Below are 23,449 nucleotides of genomic sequence, written 5' to 3' on the forward strand. Positions count from 1 at the left end.
GAGTAATGTTGTAGAGTTCATTCCATCCAACATTCACTCATTCACTCATGGATGGCAACTGAGTACTTGGAATGGGACAAACCCTGGCTGTAATCTTTATTTCCATGCACCATTTTACTTGAGTAGTTTAAATACAATCTCTCTTATTTCATTCTCCTGCTAACCAAACCAAAGCGGATTTCTAGGATTTCTAAGTTGATCCCTCATGGCAGACTCAGGTCATTTATGCAAAATGTGGTATTAGTCATTGTGACAATATAGAATTCCTGCTAAAGTAGGTGAATTTTATTCTATTTTCCAGGTACCAGGCATTGTTCAAAGGTAATAGTATGGCCATTAAGATTTTTTTCCTTTCAAAAAGAAAAAAATCAAATGATGAGTACTTTGACATCCAGATTTGCATACGTCACACAACTGTCTACCCTAGATATGTTAATGAGTGTTAGGAGTGATTAAACTTGAATTTGTAGTCTGTGGAAGGAAAGGTAACTCTAGGTAGGTATCCAGTAGAATAGGCAATATATAAAAAATTAACATTATATATAATATACATATTTATGCATATAAAATATATATTTGTGTGTGTGTATATATACAGACACATACTTGAAAGAAGCAAGAAATTATACTAAAACTCTGCTGGTGATTGCTTACATGGCATATCCACATTTTCTTTATTAATTATCATTTATCCACTCACAAAGTTTATAGTCTTTTCCATATTTTGCTAATCAAGAGTTGGAAGCTGTGCTAAATTAGTATTTATCATGAAATGCTATTTCATGAATTTATTTTTTAAAGAAAAATAATGAAAGTAAATTTAGCCTAGTCTGACCAAATAATTAAACCCATTCTCGGAAGAAATAAAAGTTCAAATGCACCTCAAAGATCAACTGAACCAAAAGATCAAAAGAATCTGCTATTTATGTAACCGTGGGTAACCTACTTAAACCTTTGTGGGTCTCTGTTTGGTCGTCTGTAAAACAGGAAGGTGAGTCAAAACAACTGCTAAGATTTCTTCTAAATCTAACACTAGACGATTGGACTTTCCCATCAAACCCCTCAAGTTTCACTAAGCTTCTGTTTGCATTTCTGCTATCCAATACACTCAAAAAATATTATCTTGAGTAAGGAAAAACACTATGCTGAATAAATAACACAGTGCAGCTAGCCACCATAGATAAATCAAAGTCTATAAACAGACACACTCCCCCAAACACACACACACACACACACACACACACCCCATTATTATAGGGCCAGTATTGCCCAAACTTCAGCCATTTGAAGTATCACGTCAAATCTGAGTACCACCTATATCTTTATCACTTAAAAGTGGAACTTAAATTAGCCCACTTTTTAAAAATTAGCCACACCCTAAGCAATCATAAGCTTGATTATGCTAGCTTTATGCATTTTTCCAATAAAAATTTAAATAAATACACAGTCCATAAATATAATGAAATAAAATAAAATTCCACCAAGTACCATCTAGAATTGTGTTGTATAGTGGTACACATACTAAACTTTGGAAAGCACCAGAGTAGCTTATGAAAAGAAGGATATATACACACTGGTCTAGAGTATAAGATTTTATTTTTAAAGGAACCTACTATAGTAACATTTCCACTGCATTTATTAGGATAGAAAATCATCAACTGTTACATCCATTATTAGAAAATCTGATTCCATACATTATTTTAAAAGGGGACAATAGGACCACCAGTTAATGGGTAGAGTTTTTGTTTTACATATGAATTAGCATAAATCCCACTCTCGTCATGCCAAGTGTTGATGCCAAATCTTTTGCAACCATTTAGATCTGTGAACTGAGAACGACATTTTCTGTGGACTATTGAATAATCATCTTGACAAGGATAATCCTATGGGGAGGGGAGAAAAGAGAAATAATATTGAATGGCTGAGATATATGAAAAGGAGTGATTTACAAAAGTTGATCTTCAATGTGTTAGTATTATCATGATCCAAGTTTAATTTTCAAACAATTGATTAATTTAACCTTTCAAATTACAAATGCTTCAATGAAAAAAATAGCTATTGCATTTATAAGTACTTCTAATTCTGAAAGGAGAATCTACTTCATGGTTGTTTTATTTATAAAAGTAAAAAGATAAATTATTTTACATGTAAAATTTTTTTAAACCATAAATATACAGCATAAAGAACAACCTAAACTTTATGATCATCTACATAAGACCAAAACAATTACAATTTACCTATCACTCCATACATTTTTTTAAATTAATGTTATAATCATTCCAAAGAATAATATCTTCAGTTATATCTCTAACAATTGGTATCAAGTCATACTAGCCAATAAATACCAAGCTGAAAGATTCATTCCTATGAGAAACTTACCTCAGTCTAACCCAATATAATGTTTAAGGTATTTATCCTTAAAGCACTTCATAAAAGCTTCTATTGCAATAAAACAAGACACTATCACTGACCATTTCCCAAAGGAAATATTGATTCTTTCAGATTACATCAAGGGTAATGGCAGACAAGGAACATAAAGCCCTTGAACTGATTATCTAATTTCTGCTTTAAATTGGTACTAATTTTAAAGCACTAAGACAATATTGAAATCACCCAAACTATAAAACAATGAAAGAACACCAAAATAGTTCTGATCTTAGGTTGACTTTATTGAAAATAATTGAAAAATTTAACCATATGTTCAACCATAACAATCATTATAGTATCTATTTATTTACTGAGTGCCTATTATGGGGTGGGCAAGCTGGCTGAGTATTTATATCTTTTAATCCATAACAGGGCTCTGATGTAGGGATTACTACTTCCACTTTACATACAAGAAAAGATCATTTGCTTAAAATCTCAGGAGAGAATTTAAAGAATGGTGATATTAAGTAACTCAGCCAGGACTCCAAACTAGTTGTCTGACTGTAAGACCCATTATCCCTCCAGGACCATCATGAAATTCTTAATAATTAAGAGATGAAAAGAAATATAAACAATAAAATCCTAAATCTACATAATATCTGTGTCACTTTCTATATAGTTTGGGCTTTTGCTTTTTGTTGTTGGGTTCTATTTCTTTTGGGGTTTGTGTGTGTGTTTGTTTTTGGTCACGTAGAGGCCCTTTAAATGAGATTTGAGCATCACTGACCCAAACTGCCCCCCAGAGGGAGACAGGATCTGCTCATTCTTACCCCAGCCCCAGTCAAACTGAAGAGAGCTTCAAATGTAAGGTCAACGTGTTCCTTTAGCATCTCCTAGGCAGAAAGGATGACTTATTTTGATGAGGTGAGTGACGAGATTAAATATGATGTTTTAGGAAAAGGATTCTGGCAGCAGAAGTTACTAAAGACTGAATGAAGGTAGAAAGGACTGGATTCCAGAACTGTGAGTAGAATTGCATCTCAACAACTCATATGTCGTCAGTTGATAGACAGATACACAAAATGTGGTCTAACCACACAATGAAACACTATTTGGCAATAAAAGGAATAAAACACTGATAGACGCTATAGCATAGAGGAACCTTGAAAACATCATGCTAAGTGAAAGAAGCTAAACCAAAAGACCACACATTGTATGGAAATGTCCAAAATAGGTAAGTCCACAGAGACAGAAAGTAACTTTTCAAGGGAATGGGCGAGGCGGAGGAATAAGGAGTGACTGTTAATGGGTGTGACGGCTAATTTTATGTGTCAACTTGACTGGATTACGGGGCACTTAGATATTTGGCTAAACATTATTTCTGGGCTGTGTCTGTGAGAGTATTTCCAATGAAATTAGCATTTGAATTGTTGGACTCATAAAGCAGTTTGCCCTCCCCAATGTGGGTGGGCATTTTCAATCCACTGAGGGCCTGAATAGAAGAAAAAGGCAGAGGAAGGAAGAATTTGGCCCCTTCCTGCCTGATTGCTTGAGCTGAGATATTAATCTTATCCTGCTCTTGGTACTCCTGTTTCTCAGGCCTTCAGACTTGGACTGAATTACAGCACCGGCTTTCCTGGGTCTCCAGCTTGCAGACAGCAGATTGTGGGACTTCTCAGCCTCCATATTGTGTGAGCCAATTCTTTATAATAAATCTCTTTCCACATATATATATATATATCCTATTGGATACAATACAAAGGGTATGGAGTTTCTTTTTGGGGTGATGAAAATGTTGTGAAATTGGTTGTGGTGGTGATTGTATGACCCCATGGATATACTAAAAATCACTGAATTGTACACTTTAAAAGGGTGAATTTTTATGGCATGTGAATTATACCTCAGTAAAGCTGCTATTTTTTTTTTAAAGCGGCTAAATAGGAGTAATTCTGAAGTTAGGAAAACTGGTTGAGATTGTTGCCTATTAACACACATAAAATTGAGTGCCTTCCATTATCAGAGGTGTATTGGTAAACCAGCTCTCCCCCCACTAAAAAAAATCCCCACATAACTTATTTGTAAAATCTTCGAATTTCTGTGGCATAGATTTTCCCACTATGACTGACTTCTAGCTACCAAAGGGAGGTCAGTGAACATTGAATTGGGAAGACATGAGCATAATCAGCTCACGCAAACTTTGAGACATGACTCCAGCTCACCCTGATTCCACTTCTTCCATTTCCCATCGTGTAGCAGCCATGCAATTTAGGTAGACTGACCCACTCCCAGCTCTAGGGGCAGAATTTAACTGGCCTAAGACAATCAGGATAATCTCACTCTACTCTCAATGATGGTGATTGATTCCGGGTCGGGCATGTGACTTGAGTTTATCCAAACAAAGTTAAGCCCAAGACTTTTGTTCAATGGTTTAGGGGAAAGAAACATTTCTTCCACTATTGGACATAAAGGAGGGAACACCTAGCCCAGGTTGCTACTGGCAGCCCTCCTACAACCAGTCTAGCATGAAACCAATGCCATAAAAGGCAGATCTGAGAGTCAATAAGTAGTATGATGACATTGCTGTTTCAATCCTTTCCTGAAGCCTGACTTTTCAGAAAATGTGTGCCAATAAATTGCTTTTATTGTCTGATCTGGCTTGAGTTGGGTTTTGTACAACCTACTAGAAGCATCCTAACTAATGTGTACCTGAATAATCTGCAATATTGGAACACTGAGATACTGAGAGTCAGAGCAAGGAAATAAGTCAAAACCAAGGGAGCAGGGCAAATATAAATAGTAGGAGTAAAGGCAAACAGTAAATTTGTGACTAAGCATATAATCAGGAATCAGAAGCATGCAAATATGGAATAGGTGAACAAAGCAGGTTTTCAAAAAGAAGAACAAACTATTAGGAACCTGCAGGATATAATTATTATAAGAAAGCAGAGGAAGTATGTTGTTCAAAGTTTAATACAAAAGGCATGAAATAGAACAGAAGAAAGCAGTTGCACTAAGAACCAACTTAAAGGACCTTGATATTGACTGCGGCTCAGACCCAAAGCCAAACTGAGATGGTGGGAGGCTTGGACGAGCAAGTAATTTAGTGTACCACCCAAACTAAGTATACAGGGGGTAATCATTTCAAAATTATTAGTAGTTTTCCCCTTTCGGTGTGGGTAACCACCAATTTGCCCAAGGGGAGATCAAAATTTGTTTCAGAAAAAATGGCAAGCAAAGAGTAAAGTAATATCAGCTTCTAACATGCAAAACAGGATTTTTTCCAGCAAGACAATAGCCTTGTAATCCAACTCACAATCTTGAGGACTTTAGAATATCAATGGCCAAACCTGGAAGACTCAGATCATAGAGTTCTCCAAATGTACAGAAAAAATATCCTTTGCCATTAAGGCTTAACCATGAATTGGAATGGAGAGAAGGAAGATAGGGAAGAGTCTGGGGAATTGTAGGAAGGAGAAAATAAGGGAAAAGAAGGAAGTAGGATAGCAGAAAGAGCCCAATTTTGGTATTTCCAAATTTTGCTATCCCTAGACTTTAATCAGGCAGAGTCCCTTTGACCTGGATGGAGAGAAGTGCATTAGATACATAAGAATAATGGCAGAAAGTCATAGAGGGTCTCCTGGCCCCCATCCCTCATGAGAACTCCTGAAACAGACCACCTCTCAGGCTGCACTTTCATTTGCCTGGGGCACAACCCCATGCAAGCAGGTAAAGAAGCATGGTCAGGCAGAAAGAGGCTCTGAGAATCATCAATCCTGAGCCACTTTTGATATCCTGTGCCATAGACAAGATCCTGAAGTAGCTGCAAGTCCACAGAGGGGATTGCTAACAGGGGCTGCAGAGCAGAACATTGGAGCTGGGACTGAATGGCAGTCACAGAAAGCTTCCGTGGGATCTATAGTATCTGTTGGAGTGGAAATGAGGCTGAGTCATCCCAGACATGTCATCTGGGCTCCAACTAAGCCCAGAGAATCAGGTGGAATAGGGATACCACCCAGAGACCAGAACAGGCAGAGAACACCACACAAAAAAGCCTACTCTTCTCCTCTGGCATCAGGATACTAAATCACATCCCTCTCTCCATATACCTGGACGCCATCTTAGGGAGAATTAGAGTTACTACTGCTGCATAACAGGCCAACCCATTGATAGTACATAAAACAATAACCATTTCCAGATTCTTTGGGTCAGGAATTTGGAAAGGGTACAGCAAAGACAGCATCTCACTGTTCCACAGTATCTGGGGCCTCAGCTGGGAAGACTTGAAAGCTGGAGGCAACTTGTGAGCTGGGGCTAGAAATCTCTCTCATTCCAACTGGTAGTTATGCTGGCTATCTGCTGGGACCTCAGCTAGGCTGTTGACTGGAACAACTACACAGGTCCTCTCCATGTGCCTGTTTGGGCTTCCTCATGCATGGTAACTGGATTCTAAGAACAAGGATGGCACAAAGAGAACCAGAATGTAACTGTATTGCTTTTTATTGCCTACCCTCAGAAGTCACATAGCATCACTTCCACCATCGCCACAGTTCACCCAGATTCTAGAGGAGGTAACATGGACTCTGCCTCTCAACGGGAGGAGTGTCAAAACCACATTATAGGAGCATGTGGGATGGCAGCACACATGTTGCAGCCATTGTGAGAAAATAACAGTCTCCCACAGGGAGAAAAATAGAGTGTATTGGGGTTCCCAACACCACCACTAGGTTCAACGATTTGCTAGGAGGACTCATAGGACTCAATATATACTTGTACGTGAGGCTATGATGTAGTCCAGCAAACAGCTACAAAGCAAAATCAGCAAAGGGAAAGGGCACATGGGTTGAAGTCCAGAGGAAACCAAGTGCAAACTTCCAAGAGTCTTCTCACAGTGAGTCACATAGGATGCGCTTAGTTCCCCCAGCAATGAGTTGTGAAATGCTGTCTATTGGGGGAGATTTCTAGAGACTCAGTAGCCAAGGTTTTCCTTGGGGGCTGGTCATGTAGGCACTCTCTGCCTGGCACATACCAAAATTTCAGACTCCCAGAAGGAAAGCAGGTATTCAGCACAAACCACATTGTTTGCACAGTTTAGGCACAGGGAGCCATTCTTATTAGGGAATTCTTATCCAGAAAGCCAAGTTTCTAGATGCCAACTAGGGCCAACCTTGCAAGCAGATTTTTAACGAATAGCAGTCTCAGTTCCGCTATGTTAGCTTTTTTCTGCAAATGGGATGAGAGAGGATCTCTGAGAAAGTGAGTTTTTTTTTTTTTAAAGGAAATTAAACACTTCCTATAGGAACTATTTAAATTATGGAATCGGACTAAGCTTTAAATGGATTGAAGAGTTAGTATTTTCCCACTGGTAGGGGGTTCGGGAAGAAGGCCAGTTATTAGTTAGACACATTTCCTCTGCATATGTGAGTTGCAGACAGTTGCTATATTTTCAACACCCTAACATAGTATTTAAATGTTTGTTCAACATCTATTTAGTGGGGGTGGGAAAAAGTGTTTAGAGATTGTATACAGAAACAGATTCATGAATTACCACACGGTGTTGTTGGCTGGTCCACTATTCTGGTGCTACACAAGCCCTGAGTTCTGACAAAGTTCCCTTAACATAGGACAGTCACTGTAAGCTTTTTGTGAGCCCTTGATGGAGATGAGGGCACCTGGAAGAATGTGTCTGAGGTGTGGAATGGGTGGGCATCAGCACACAACTGCTTATGCAGAGCCAGACTGGAAGAGACATTTCACAGGAAGAACTTCAAGGACTTACCTGGCTAACTGGGGATAAAGAACCAAAGACGATCCACAGCTTCAAACCTGGATGGCTGGGAGAGTTTTAACATCACTAAAAAGAATAAGAAAGACATGGAGATGGAGGAGGACTTGTTTCAGGGGGGAAATGATGAGCCACATTTTAGACATTTTTAATTTGAGATGACAGCAGTATAAAATCTTTGTTTGGAAGGTGGTACTGTGGGACAGATGGCCTGAAGAAAGGTCAGTGCCCTATGCACAATAGTGATCATTGGCTGGGGAAAAATACCTATAAAGAACATTATGGAGAACATGGATGATATTTGAATATGGACTATGGATTACATAATTACACTGTACCAATTTTCCAGGTTGAAAACTTTACCATAGCTAAATGTCCCTGTTCTTAGGAAATACACATTGAACTATTTAGAGGTAAAAGGCACAGTGTCTCCAGCCTACTCTCAAATGGTAAACAACTGGTGACTCTGGGTAAAGATTATATGGGAGCTCCTTGTGCTATTCTTGCAACTTTCCTATAAATTTGAAATTACATAAAATAAGTTACCCCAAAAAAGTGATGGTTGGGGAGCCATGGGAGTGGATTAATTCTCTGAGATTGTGTAAAATGAGAAGAAAAGGGTACTGGGGCCCAAATCTTAGGGACACCCATGGTTGGGTCCATAAAGAAGCCATGAAGGACAGAGAAGGAGAGAGTGTTGCAATGTCATAGATTCTGAAGGGAGAGGGAGGTAGAAGAATGCAGTGGTAGCCAACAATTTCTCACTTTCAAAGAAGCATCGCAGAGCGCAAGACCTGACAGAACACAACCAACTGTAAGAATCAGTCTCATCATTTTTGAGTGTGTTGTTTCAGGGAAGGGTTGAGAAAGTGGAAAGAAACATCCTTATAAAAGATGGAAAAGAGTGTTAGAGAAAGGAACGCTGAGGGCAGACAGGCCCTGTAGAAATAGGCAGCACTAAAGACGCAGCAAGAGAATCATGATGGGGAAAATCTGCCTTAAAGTTAAGAAAGCTTTCTTCTTCCTTTTTTTCTCTTTCTCTTCCTTCTTCTTTTTAACAGATCACAGAAAGACAGGTTAGGATGTTACAGGAGGATCCTCTTGGTGAGTGGGTCCCCCAGTGGACCCTCCCTTATTATGAAAGACAAATGGAATACGGTTCTACCACCTGTGTCAGTAAAACGTATCAATGTATTTTTAAGCGATGGGTATCTTACCCTTAGATCCCAATCCCCTCCCCACCCCCATCCCTACCGCCCCTTGGATGCTATATTCTTACTCTAAGCACCATTATCTCCCAAACTTTTTTCAGAATAAAATGATGTTGATGTTTCTTAGTCAACCATATACCCAGTCCTCACCTAGTTTTTCCCAATCTTCCAAGGGACTGTTTCATGGTTATACTTACTCTTATTTGATTTCATCCCTTTTCTTTAGGACCTTTCATTTTTGATAGTTTTATTTTTCAAGGTCATCTTCAGCTTTAGGCCTGCCTTATGGAACATCAGTAACTCTGCCTAATCTAATATTATAATTTGAAAGCATAGTCTCAATTCCTTCATCCAGATCATCCATAAAAATGCATAATGGGCTATGTTTCCTGGCCAAATCAGTCACTGCAAACTAACCTTGTGTCCACCATTACAGAAAGCTATTAGCCACCTGGCAGTCATACAGCAAAGACCATTCTTCCCCAGCATGCCTATAAGTGTGCTCATTCAGGATATTCCATTTACTCTTAAAAAGGTATTTGAGGCAGCAAGTTTATTTATGTGAATGTCACATTGGATGGAATTAAAGTAGATATAAAAGTAGATAGCTGTGATACTTTGTTTCATTATTTTCATTACATATCATGTATAAACTTCCTTAGCACTTATATGCACTTGACTGAAGACTTGCCCACCCCTAACAAGGTTGTATTCTAAGCACACATGCAGAGTGATGTGGGAGGAAAAGAACAGTTCCTCTACAGCCAAATCTCCTTTATCAACCCTGGGATCACGGGAGATAGGCATCTCAGACAGATCCCTTCATTCATTTCCTTCACCACTTTTAAAATGATTTCATGTCTATTGGATATTTTTTCTCCCAGTGATTGCATTACAGACATAGAGTAACTGGAAAATATAGCTATAATAAACATGTAACTAGTTGGATATGTTTTTGTTACATATTTAAGAAACATTTACCCCCTTTTATTCCATAAGATTTTACAATGGAAAGCATTTGTAACAAATACAGGTAATACAACTAAAGGAAAATAGTCATGGTAAGTGCAAGGAAGTTAGGGTCATAGATATAAATCTAAATATCTACATCATTGCATCTAGTCATCACAAAGACAAATATGGAGATCTATATGAACAATCACTTCATCAAATAAGCTGACTTTTAAAGATTGATATCATACAAACTTTAGAATGGCCAGCATCAAAAACTAAGCAATTCACTATTAAACCTTAGCTACTGACACATTTTTCTTTCCTATGCACAAATTTTGATTGGTCCTATCATTTTAATTATATAAAAAATAAATATCATTTTTCTTATTCTTCAGTCTATATTATGTGAAGATGTCTGCCACGGTTTATATTTATAATGGTGTAGTTAGGTATAAATTTGAGGCCCAGGTTTTTTTTAATTTTTTTTCTTCTTTACAAAATCAGATATGTTCACTGTAGGAATTAAAGATAATCAAAGGGAAGAAAATAAAATCTCCCATAATCACAAGTTCCTGAAATAGAACCGAGCTTTTATGACTTGACACAGAAACAAAAAGGAGATCGTGATTACTTAACTTCAGAAGGCAATATAAGATAAAGGTATAGTTTTAGAGGAAACAAGGTTCTTTCTACGAAAAGAACCACAACACTAAAACATACTTGAGAATCTGAGTTTCCTGAGAATCAAGACCCACAATTTTTCAACTGTTGGTGACATATGAAATGAGCAGGAGTCAGAATATTTATCTCCTAATTTCCAAATAGACTTGAACTAAATGTCTGCCAAGGTACTTAATCAAAAAGATTACTTGGTCATAAACAAATAACTATTAGGATGGGATAGGATCAAAGAGAGAGAATCAAATCAAATCAAATCGTAGAATTTGAGAGCCAAGAGTTTCTAAAGAGTACTCTGTCTATATCAATGAGCATTCCCAGAGAAAACAGAACCAATAGGAGAAAGAAAGAAAAGGAAGGAAGGAAAGAGAGAGAGAGAGGGAGAGGGAGAGGGAGAGAGAGAGAAAGAGAGAAAGGGAGAGAGAGAGAGAGAGAGAAAGAAAGAGAGAAAGGAAGAAAGGAAGGAAGGAAGGAAGGAAGATAGGAAGATAGGAAGATAGAAAGGATATCTATCATACCTATCTCCTATTTGTTCTATTTCTATCTCTTTCTACCAGCAACTATATATTTTCCCTCAAAAGGCAAATCCTATTGTATCAGCTGGGGAAGCTGTGGAAGCCCTGTGGAGCTACATGAGAACTGCCAGCAAATCCTGAGGTTGAAACTGGGGCCTAGAAAATGTGGTCCCTTAGTGCTGGCAGAATGCCATGAGACTTAGAACAAAAAGTGTCTGCCTATGAACTACAAAATCATGCCTACATGTATACATATAAGGTCAGCACACATATGTACAACATACACTGAGATCTTTCAGGTATGATTTTAGGTTCGGGAAGGCCACCATCTCCTTCTGAACCCAAATAATAGAGGGCTGTTTCCATGGTTAACTAATGCCGGTTAGCAGCGTTTTGGAACACCTTGACATTGATGAAAAAATACGAGGTACAACCACACGACCCCTTCCTTCTTCTCCAATTCCACCCCCCCACCACTACCTCATTTGCAGAAGAATCTAAAACTCTCTTTCACTTCATTTCAGTCAATAATACATAATAAGATAAACATATTCAGCAAATGGCCATTATTCTTTTGTTAGTAGATATTGAGTCAGAACATTAACAGGACAACAAAGAGAAAATTAAATAGTAGATATATTAAGATGCAGTAAAAAGAAAAGCAGTACTAATAAGTCATGAAGATATATCATGGAGTCTGGAACATTACCTAGTTAAATTTCAGCCTTAATTTTCTGGATAAAAGTTTGGAAAAACCACACTTTATTCTAGACCACAAGGTTTATACATGATTATTTCACGTGGCCAGATTTACATTGCACAACCTTTCATGCTATTATGTTTTTAAAACAGAACCACACACAAAAAAAAGAACAAGAAAAAAGGAAAAGGACTGTGTATGCTGGGATGAAATTAAGGAAGATCATGTGGACACAGAATGGAGCAAAGATACAAAGAGAGGGACTTAAAAAGAAGTGGGAATGAAAGTCAACGTAGTTCAGACAAGTGATATTTCCGACCTCAATCTATTCTAGATTCACTTTCTGTCCCAGCTCTTAGTGTTTTTCAGCAAGTCATTCTTTCCCTTATCTTCTTTTTGAGGCCCCTGGTAGGCATCCCTTCCTAGGAAGCAGAAAACTAAAGGCAATTCCAGCCTTTGGTGAGTGTCTGTCATGTGAAGGAGCCTAATTGAACAATAAAGGGTTTCTAATGATGCTGCCCACCTCTGACTCCTAGCCAAGGTGCACTGTGGTCTGGGATGATACTCAAAGTATTTATCAATCAGTACACACTGGCCAGTCAGAGTGGGCCAGTCTTATAGGCCCCTGGTCAGGCAGATGTTAAACTTCCAGAAGGTCCAGGCTGGGCCCAATCAGCCATGAGGCACAGGTGGCTAGGGCTCACAGTACTTTTAGGAGCCCACAAAAATGTTTTCATTTTCTTTAAAATCAGAATTTTCAAAATAAATATAACAACAATGTGAGTATACTTAGTGCCACTAAATTGTACAATAAAAAAGGGCTAAAACAGTAAATTTTATATGATGTATATTTTACCACAATAAAATAATGCAGATGCCATTTTGGAAAACTAACTCTATTAAATGATAGAGACTTATAGCTAAGCCAGGAAACGATGCTGGTAATTTAATATCCACAAACATCTCAGGGCAGAAACCAATGGCAGCTACTGTACAGAAAATTTTGCTTAAAATAGGATATAAAAGTCCAAAAGTATTTCCCAGAAAAAAATGAGTATTACGTGGTTTAGTTTTGTGTGATAACACTCATTGGTATATTTGTAATAATTTCAGGAGGGTTAACAGTAACGTGGTCACATAACATGGCCATAAAATACAATAACATAGTCATAAATAGGCAAGGAGACAAACAGTGTAAAAGGGAAAAAAGATGGGTAATCTTTACAAAATGCCAATGAGAAATATAGCCTAAGAAACATATTTCTGTAATGAGCCTTTAAATCCCCTCCCAAAACAATACAATCCAATTTGGATTATATTTGTCTTTATACTGACGCAGTTGTAAAATATATTGTTTAATTTTTTTTCTTTAATGGAAGAAAGAGCTCACGAAGGGGCAAGTGCTTAGGGCCCAGGAAAGCCATCATGCAATCCTGGGTCCTGGGAGTCCAGGGGAGAGGCTGAGGCTACTCAAGTGGCAGGGTTCTGGGGGACTCAAGGCCACAGCGAATTTCCAATCAGCACAGAAATATCGCTATTTTAACAATGCTATATCCATACCAGTGCATAGAGCCCGAGTGGCAGGACAGGCCAGTTTTGCCATTGTTGGGAATGATGTCAAACAGATGTAGCCTCTTTTCTTACCTACTATGCAACACTGAACAGACCCCTTGTGGTCAATTTGGAATGCGTGCCAACTTTAAAACATAATTCTCTATTAAAAACTTCCTCAGCTTTTGATCCCTGAATGAACTAGGATATGCAACACTTTTTGGTTTAAAGCTACTCATATGCCTGGAAAGATAATTCAATGGGCAGCTCTATTTAGGAAAACAAAATGGTACTTCACACTTGATAATGACCAACCAGATGTACTCCAATGGCAGCTGCAGGCCTGGGAGTAGCCGTTATCCTCCAAAGTGCTCCCACTGAGGGACTGGTGATTTGATTCAGTCTTTGGCCCCATTCTTCTTTCCTGCTGTCTTGTAGGTTGATTTCCAACACCCATATTTAGAATCTAACCAATGCTCTGGCTTACCATTTTTTCACCTTCTCAAGTTAATGACTTTGATTCCACTATAGAAACTCACTACCATGGCCACATCCTGGGCTCTGTCATTCCCCAGAATTGTTTTACATCCAAAATTCCAACAAATTCCAGTATATCCCATTTGCTCATTACCTCCAATTCTTCTGGTTCTCTCACTCCTTCGTTACTGCCATGCTTATTGTTCTTTTTTCTCAATATTTTCATTCCCTTGACCCTTCAACTTCTTGAGTTTGCTAGTCCCTGCCTGAACTAATTCTTTTCCTTACTCATCCTTAGTATATTCAGTCGACTCTCCACCATTATCCTCAGCTACTTAGCCCCTGTCCTAAAGGCTCACATACCTACAAACAGGCAGCCTTGGACCAATCCTCTAACGTATCTTCTCTGCAACTTTTCCTCTATTTTAGTTCTTTGGGAGAAGGATGGTGAAGCTTTTAAGAGAAGATATTTTTCATTGAAATTGGGATGAGCCATAATAAGTATCCAGCTTAAGAGGTGGAGTTCTGAAGAAGTGATTGAAATGATTGGAAATGATTTCATAGCTTCTTAATACTCTGTATTTCCTTACTTACGTCTAGAGCTATGGGGTGATAACTTGCATTCCCTTTAGACTTCCTATAATGCTGTCCCACTTTATGCAAACATGAATTAAGCAAATGCAAGACACTATAATATAAAAATTAATAAGGTCTCAATTCATGCACAAAATTTGAAATAATATGAATCCAAATACGTTAAGATTTCTTCAGGAAATACATAAGTGCAAAGGCAGTAGCCTCCATGTATGGTGAACTGTGTTTATGCTAAGGCCACATGGTGAAGTCTCTAGCAAGTAACAACTATTCTCCCTCTTTTGTCAGTATTTTATGAATCAGACACTTGTTTATGTGCATGGTAACATCTATGTTGGAGTTCAGTCATTAATCTACTATTATTTAACCATCCACTGTCATTATAATTTAAAACATTTTTTGTATCCTATAACAATGTAACTCAAGCATTCATTAAATGGAGGTGCTAGAAGCAATGCTAAAAACACGCCGCAAAATCAATCACGTTGGCATGGAACTTAGAAGTGAATGAACAAAACTCTAAATAAAGCCAAACAACGGCCATGGCACGCTGTGCTGCTCATGTGGAAACAAGCAACATGAGAAATAGTAGAACTAATGCTGAAAAAATTAAAATCACAAATATATAACACAATGGCTAAAGATTTATACACCCTGAGAATACATCCCACATTCTTTATATTTATGCCTATGGGGAAATTAGTCCTTTGAATTTTGCAAATTTTTAGTTATGTCTTGCAACTTCCTTTTGTTTAGAGATGGAGTTAAATCCCATGTATACAAGGAAATGAGCCTGAATTGCATTTTTAAATGATATATTTGTTTCCTTGTAGTTTTTCTGATTATAAACCATCATAACATGCTGCATTGGAAAATTCTAAAAAGTGTAAAGATGAAGCAAATCACCTAGAATCTCACTATTCAATGGCCAACTTGATTAGCATTTTGACAGTCCCTCAGGTTTTTCCCTCTACATTTTTACAGAGCTTAAATATACACTCAATTTTGTATCTTAAAGTTTTTATTAACCTTAAATAAAAATTTACCAAGATACTAAGAACTATCTATGGACATTATTAAGGCTATAAAGTATCTCATCATATGATTATAACATATTTAATTAGTACTGCTCCTAATACTAAAACATTAGGTACTTTCCAAGTTTTGCCTTTATAAATAATTCAGTGATGAGTTTCTTTGGATATAAATTTTATCCCTAGTTTGAATTATTTTTCTTTGGAGAAATTTCTTAGAAGGAGAATTATTACATCAAATAGTATATTGATACATATTGCCAAATTCCTTTCCAGAATGATTAAAACAATTTACATTCTTCCTGGCAACAGATAAAAGTGCCCATCTCACCCCATCTTCACTCCACTGAGTATTATTATTTTTTAAAATAATGCCAATTTTATTAGCAAAATAAATCTTATTGTTTTAATTCAGATCTTTTATTATTTGTAAATTGGGATTTTACCTATATTTATTAGCTAGTTAATTATATTTCCTACTTTGTAAATTGTTTATATATGTCCTTTGCTCATTTCCCTAGGGTCTTAACATTTTTCCTGCCAATATATATGAGTTCTTTGTGTACAAGACACATTAACCCATAAGCTGTCATATTTGCTTTTTTAATGGCTTGAATGCTATTTTTTAATAAGAAAAAATAAATAAGAATATAATATATAATGAAGGTAGTATCATGAATCCTTTATTTCCCTAAATTGGTTATGCCACCATTTCAAAAAACTTTTGATTACACTCAATCTGTTTATTCTTTCAAATAATTCTTAGAATCTTAGAGTTGTTATAGAAAACAAAATCCATTGGAATTTTTATAATAATTATATTAATTTATAAATTTAGTTTATAATTAGTTTTCCAGTCCCCTAAAATGGTAGTTATTCCCCTGTATTTGAGGTTTCTGTCTCTGTTATCTTTGGGTGCATATTAAACAACAACAACAAAAAACTTAATTGATTCAAACAACAATTTATTATTCTCCTCTTCTTGGAATCTCTCGCGAGTTGCAATCAGATGGCAGCTGGAGCTGCAGCCCAGGCTCAGCTAGGCTGGACGTCCAAAATGGCTTTCTCACTCATGAGTCAAGCTCATCAGTGTTCCTCCTCTCCCTCCAGCAGAGTAGCCTAGATTTCTTACATGGTGGTTCAGGGCTCCAAGAGTCGGAAGCAGTCTTCTTAAAGCTAGCCGAGATCTAGCACAGGGTCACTTTTGCCGTGTTCTATTGATCAAATCAGTCACCTGACAGTCCAGATTCAAAAAGTGGAAGGATATTCACCTCTTGCTGGGGAAGTGGCCTGTGCAAACAGGAAAGTCTGCCATCTTTGGAGACAAACTACCACACCTTCTTTATTGTGTTTGATCTAGAATTTGATCTAGAATTTTCCTCATAAAAGTATTGTAAATTTGTGTTGCTATAGTAACACAAATTTGTATTTTTTTCTTTTACACTTTACTAAGCAGTTAGTGCTGATATGAAGGAAAAGATACTGTCTTTGATATACTTATTTTGTATTCAGTCACCTTACTAAGTGGTCTTATTCATTCTAATAACTTCTCAGTTTAGTATCTTGGTTATCCTAAGAAGATAATCATACTATCTGAAAACGAAGATGTCTTTTTTTCTCCTCTTTTTCAATAGTTAAATCTCTTATCTATTACATCGGTTAAGACTCTTAGAACAAGACTAATAGGAAGCAGCCTTGTGTTGTTTCTGTTGTTTAATTTTTTAAGTACAAATATGTTGAAGTTATAAACTGGAAATATTTTACCAACACACACATTTCCCAGAGCTAAATTAAGCCACTTACTTTTATGTCTCAATGCAACACAAATGAATAGAAAGGTAGGTTCTTATTCCAGATAAATTGAATTCAGGGAGGGGACAATAAAACAAGATGAGGAAGAAAGTAATATATTTTGGACACTGCAATATTTTCTCCCTGAAATCTATAAACTTCCAAAAATAAATCATAACCATAAAACATTCCATTGACTCTCACAAATAGATAATATCTCTAAATAAATATAAAACATCATAAAGCTCAGCAATTTGTCCTTTCTTCCCAAGCTTGACTATTTACACTAGATGTAAAGAATCATTTTAAGCACATAAATAAGTATTAGAATATGGCTTTTCAGCCCTCTTATACTCACAAGTGGCTGATAATCATATGGTGGAGCATATTCTTCAGCATATGTTGTCAATGTACACCTAAGAGGGATAAGTCAGTATTTGAGAAAAGAATGGCTCCAAAAAGAAAGATCTTTTAAATTTTTAGTGGTATAACTTTACATGAAATAAAAACATTTCGAGGAGGATTAGCCTCAATAAAAATTTCAAAACCCACAACTATCCAAGGCCTTATTTATGTTGTTACCTACTACCAGCAGGGGGCCCTTCCTTCAATTACTTTCAATTCAGCACTACCTACTACTCTCCTGTACTAATGATATGCTACTAATCCCAAATCCCTCAATTCAAGTGCATTCCAGACTTTTGGGATTCTCTTTACCACCCACTTTCTGCCTCTCAAACATTTTTGATCCTAGGCCACATGATCTCTGCTAGATGACAACTGAAAAGATAACAGAAGATAACTAGGTGGACTGAGATTACATGGCTTCCCCAGCCTCCACCGCATTAAACACACAGAAATCCTAGATGAAATACATCCTCCCCACCAACGCCCCCCCCAATCTACATGCACAGCCAAACTCAAAGAGGAAACTCTGAGGTGCTAGTAATGAAGAGGATACTCACACAGAATGAGTGATGTCCCATTAGAATGTCCCATTAGATGTCCCTCATTAGAATGATATGGAGTGATTAAACTGATGTCCCAAGGCTGGGTCTGGAGTTTGAACTGCATATCAAGGGTAGGAGACACGGCCTTGGGTTTCACAGAAGGCAAAGAGCTAAATTCCTACTTACAGCCAGGAGTCTGTAAAGGCTGTACCTCCACATAAAAGAAACCAAAGAAACTCCAGCCACCAGTCCAGGGAAACTTGCAAGAAAGTTTCTCTCTGTTTGGAACTCAGGGTGGGGGAAAAAATTCTTCTCCTATGAGAAACTAAAGCCCTACTTCTGTTCCTGGCCAGATTATGGGACTAGATGGTCAAAGAAACTCCTCTGAGAATTTCGCACCTAAAAATATTGGGTACAAGGAAATTTAAACATTTTAATGTATGGCTGAGCTGGTGGGAAAGTAAGAGAATTCAACAAGTAAAAGAATTCCAAAACAAGAAGACAGTCCAACTCAGAATGGTTACAGGTGCTAATATTTACCTGGTGGTAACCACCAATTCCTGACAGGTTTTCAAGGTGTGGTTTCCAGAATAGCATCATTAGCATTACCTGGAAACTTCTTAGAAATGCAAATACTTGGGTCACTCCAGATCTATTGAATTAGAAACTCTGGGGGTGGGGCTCAGTAATTTGTGTTTTAACAAGCCCTCTAGGTAAGTCTGATGCACACTAAAGTTTGAGTACTGGCAATTAAAAGAACAAAAATTAGAAGTGTAACTTTCAAACCAGCAAATGGGACATTTTTTTAAAGACCAACCTAACAGAAAGTAGGAAAGGAGAACAAAAAGAAGAGAAGAAAATCATTTCTGCTCGTAAGACAAATTAAAATCATAGAAATGAAATTAAATATCTTTGCAATTACAATGAAAGTAAAGGGGTTAAATCCATCAGTGAAAGTATTTTCTCAGCCTTACACTGAACATCAAATTGTATTATATAGTCCAAGTCTGTGCTTTTATACCTAAAATAAAATTATTTTCAAAGAAAGTTTGAAACTAAAAGAATATAAAAATATATATCTACAAGTGTTAACCAAAAGCAAGTTAGTGTTCTCATATTAATATCATATGTAATCAACTTTGAGTAAAAAATTATTAAAGATTATTACCTACTGATGAAAGGAACAAGTCACCAAGAAGATACAACAATGCTAAGTCATTAAACATACCAACACATAGAATATGTAGAGCAAAAAATGACAGAATCACAAAGACAAAATGACAAATTCACAGTCATAGAGCAAGATTATAACACATCCCTAGATCCTTTGGTTCCCTAAATCCAAATCTCTATATACCTCCTCCAAAACCAGACACATCAACAGCAAAGCAAATAAAATCACAGAATCGCCTATGTGTAGAGCACAATAGAGGCTAGAAAAGACTACAAACTTCAGTTTACATGTAGTTGGGAAAATAAACCTGAATCAGTAGAGCAAGATATGGAGCCCATGCTGGAGCAAAATCAGGTGGAGATTACATGGAAGAGAGAGTGGCAAGTCCCTAGTGAGGATGGAACACAGGGGATCTGGCCCCCAGAGAGATAGCATCCTTCCCTGATGGGGAAATAGTGAGAACAAGTCTGAGACTAGAGGATTTGAACACTGGCTTTCCAAGAAAGAGGCTTGGAAAGTATGCAAGACCACAATGGCAGTCTTGGAAGAGTGCTGTTTCTGGGTAAGTGGGGGGCAACATGCAAGATAAAGAAAAATAAGAAATCAAGCCCAGAAATTAAGAGTCCTAGCACCACCACTCTTCCAAAAAAGATGTCATTAATGAAATAAAGTTCACTTCACTATTCCAACAGAAGAGGGCAATCTTGAACTAAGATAGTGAAGAAACTGCTCCAACTTCTAATTCCCTCTCCATAGAATCACCCGATTGTTGCTAGTCCAGGAAAATTCAACATCCTTAAAATGAACAGAAAAGGGTAACAATACTATGAGAAGAAAACAGTAAATGAGAATCAAAACTAAACTGATGAAAAGCTTCCCCAGACACTCCCAAACAGTCACAGAAGTACTCCGTCAGCATTTCTATTCAATGGTGTACTGGAGATTCTAGCAAATGCAGTAAAACAAGAAAAAGAAGCATAAATATAATAACTAGAATGCAACAAAATTTTCATCTTCCACAGATGATAAGATTGTCTACATTAAAAAATCCAAGAGAATCTACAAATCATAACAACAGTTTCAGGAAGGTTGTTGGACACAACATCAATATACAAAAATAGTATACCCATATACCAGCAACGAGAAATTAGAAAGCATAATTAAAGTGGTAAAATCCCATTTATAATTGCAATAAAATTTCTAAGGTTCTTATAGGAATACATCTAACAAGATTTATATTTATGGAGAAAATTATAAAATTTGTTGAAGGACATAAAATAACTCCTCTATTTATAAATGGATGACTCAATATATGTTACATATGTGTGTGGGTGTATATAATTTCTAAAAGGTTTACAGTCTGAAATTTTATATATAGATCTTGATTAAATTATAATTTAATACTTCCATTGATCAAAAGACACCATAAACAGAGTTACAAGGAAGCCATAGATTAGAAGATATTTATTATAAAAAGATTAGAACCCAGAATAAATAAAAAATTCTTACAAATCAGTAAAAGACAAAATCTCATAGAAAAATGGACAAAGGTTATAAACAGTTGAAGACACCAAAATGGCTAATAAATATTTGAAAATAAATTCAGGCTTAAAATTCAGTCTTAAATTCAGGAATTAGTGAAATGCAAAGTAAAACAACATCGAGGTACCACTTTACATCCATTAGATTGGTAAAAATTAAAAATCTCTATACTGTTCATAAGGATATAAAAAATGAGTATATTCATACACTATAACAGTGACAATATCTTGCAAAATTGAAGGTGCACATCTTTAATACCTAGCAATTCTATTTCTGAGTATACAGAAACCCTTGCATATATTGTCAAGGAGACATGTATAAGAATATTCAATGCAGCCTTATTGTAATAGTGAAAATTTGGAAGCTAATGTCCATCAATAGGGTGGATATATTGGATGGCTATTTATGTCATGATAAATCATTTCTCTAAAAAAACATGATGAAAATACATAAAAATATTAACTTACATTATGAGCAGGTAATGAGTAGATGGATGTTTGAAAAATATTTTATATGGAAATATTGCATAATCTTAAAATGGAAATATTCCATAATGTTAAAATGTTTAAGTGTTAAAAGACGACAATGAACTTGTTTCCCTACTCTCTTCTCATCCAAAGTTATGATTCAAATGATATGATTATCATTCAAATATCAGAGTGTTGCTTTGGGCAGGCCGGTCTTGCAAGGCAGCAGTGCGCATCTCTCAACTCACTTAAAGTAGGCAGAAACCCATTCCACCCACATTTGGGTCCTCCTCCCTCTCTTTATTATCACCTCTTAACACAGAGCTTGATACAATGTAGGCACTGAAAAATATTTATTGAATAAATAAAGCAATAAAAATAAAATTAGAATATAAAGAGATGATTTATTACAATGAGAATTCAACATAAATAGAGGTGGAAGATTAAAATATTCACTTATCTTTTTGAAAAGGCAATGTGGCTCTCAAAATGGAAACTTTTATAATATTGAATGATGACTTTCAGTCAGTTATAAACTGTGATCTCCCTTTTTTTAATCTGAAGAACAGGGTAATAATCTTTAAGTGATATATTTCATTAAATTTGAAATAAGATGGTCTTTTGAGAATAAAAATGTGGAAAATCAACATGGATCTTCCTTGTAGACGTCAGCTTAAGGCTGTAGCCAAACATAGAATATTAAAAAAAGAACAAGCCCATTGGAAGAGAAATGGCCTTCAGAGAAACTCAGGAAACCAAGAGGTGAGAAAAATAAGGGAGGCATTGGTGCTACTCATTGGTCTGGGGAAGAGGTGTCCCAGCTCATAAATAGACTTCTCTGGTTCTGGGAACAAAGCTGGAGTACACTAATGTCAGTGCTCCAATCTGACTTATGGCAGGCAATAGTGACTTTAATTCATTGTCTGGAACCACCAGGAGCAAGGCTGTACCATGTGGCCCTGCTCTATCACTCCATCACTACCCATAGCTGATAAGTCCAAATATCAGCCTCCAGCCCATGTCCAGTCAGGGCTCTCCCATGGGATTTCTTAATAGAGACCATTAGGAAAGGGCCAGTCACTCTCCTGTGATGAGAACCATAAGATGTAATGTCCCTACCTTTAAAGGGAACAAACAAAGGCAACAGGAAAGAATCTCGAGATTTTCTAGTCCTGATTCCAGCAGTCTCTGAAGCCCAGCTCTTCCACAGACTTTCCCAGGGTTCCATGAGGTACTCCGGTACTCTTTCAATAAACTCCCCTTTTCGCCCAAGATAACTGTAATTGTGTGTCTGTCACTTAGAACCGAAAGAGTCCTGACTATTACAATCAGAGTCTGAAGCCGTTGATCATTGTAATCATATAACTAACTCTTCTCACTCTGATTCCAAACACACTGAACAACATTCTGACTATAGTTTGGCTTTCTATATGGTTTTTTACCAAGAGACAGAACGCTTTTAAAAAGGTGAAAGATTTACACGATCTAAAGAGAAGCCAGAGTATTGAAGATGCTTTTATTAGGCTGACATAACTGATATGCTTGAACATTTATTTCTCACTATAAATTAACTAATTAGAATTCTGGCTTTTCTTGTGAGTTTAATGAGCATAAGTCAGTCTCCATGAGTCAGATAAATTCTGAAGCACAGATAAAATGATC

General features: G+C 36.8%; 1 protein-coding gene across 2 annotated transcripts in view; it reads right to left on the reverse strand.

The window, feature by feature from the left end:
• Positions 1-1,585: 1,585 nt before the first annotated feature.
• The window catches only part of CFAP95 (cilia and flagella associated protein 95), a 70,908-nt gene continuing 49,044 nt past the window's right edge, over positions 1,586-23,449 (reverse strand). The window contains exons 1-4 of one of the 2 annotated variants that reach the window (XR_015555308.1): positions 18,620-19,058; positions 18,013-18,070; positions 8,144-8,218; positions 1,823-1,883 (exon numbers count right to left, since the gene is read on the reverse strand). Coding sequence is in view for 1 of the 2 variants with exons in the window: in XM_004440632.3 (XP_004440689.1) it covers positions 1,701-1,883; positions 18,013-18,070 (241 nt within the window). In the remaining variant the exon portion in view is untranslated. Of the gene's footprint in view, positions 1,884-8,143; positions 8,219-18,012; positions 18,071-18,619; positions 19,059-23,449 lie in introns of those variants that run through there. The other variant, XM_004440632.3, reaches the window with a different exon arrangement.

This window comes from Ceratotherium simum, chromosome 20 (genome assembly GCF_057802395.1).
Source record: "Ceratotherium simum simum isolate JZ-2026a chromosome 20, ASM5780239v1, whole genome shotgun sequence".
In the NCBI taxonomy this organism is placed as follows: Eukaryota; Metazoa; Chordata; class Mammalia; order Perissodactyla; family Rhinocerotidae; genus Ceratotherium; species Ceratotherium simum.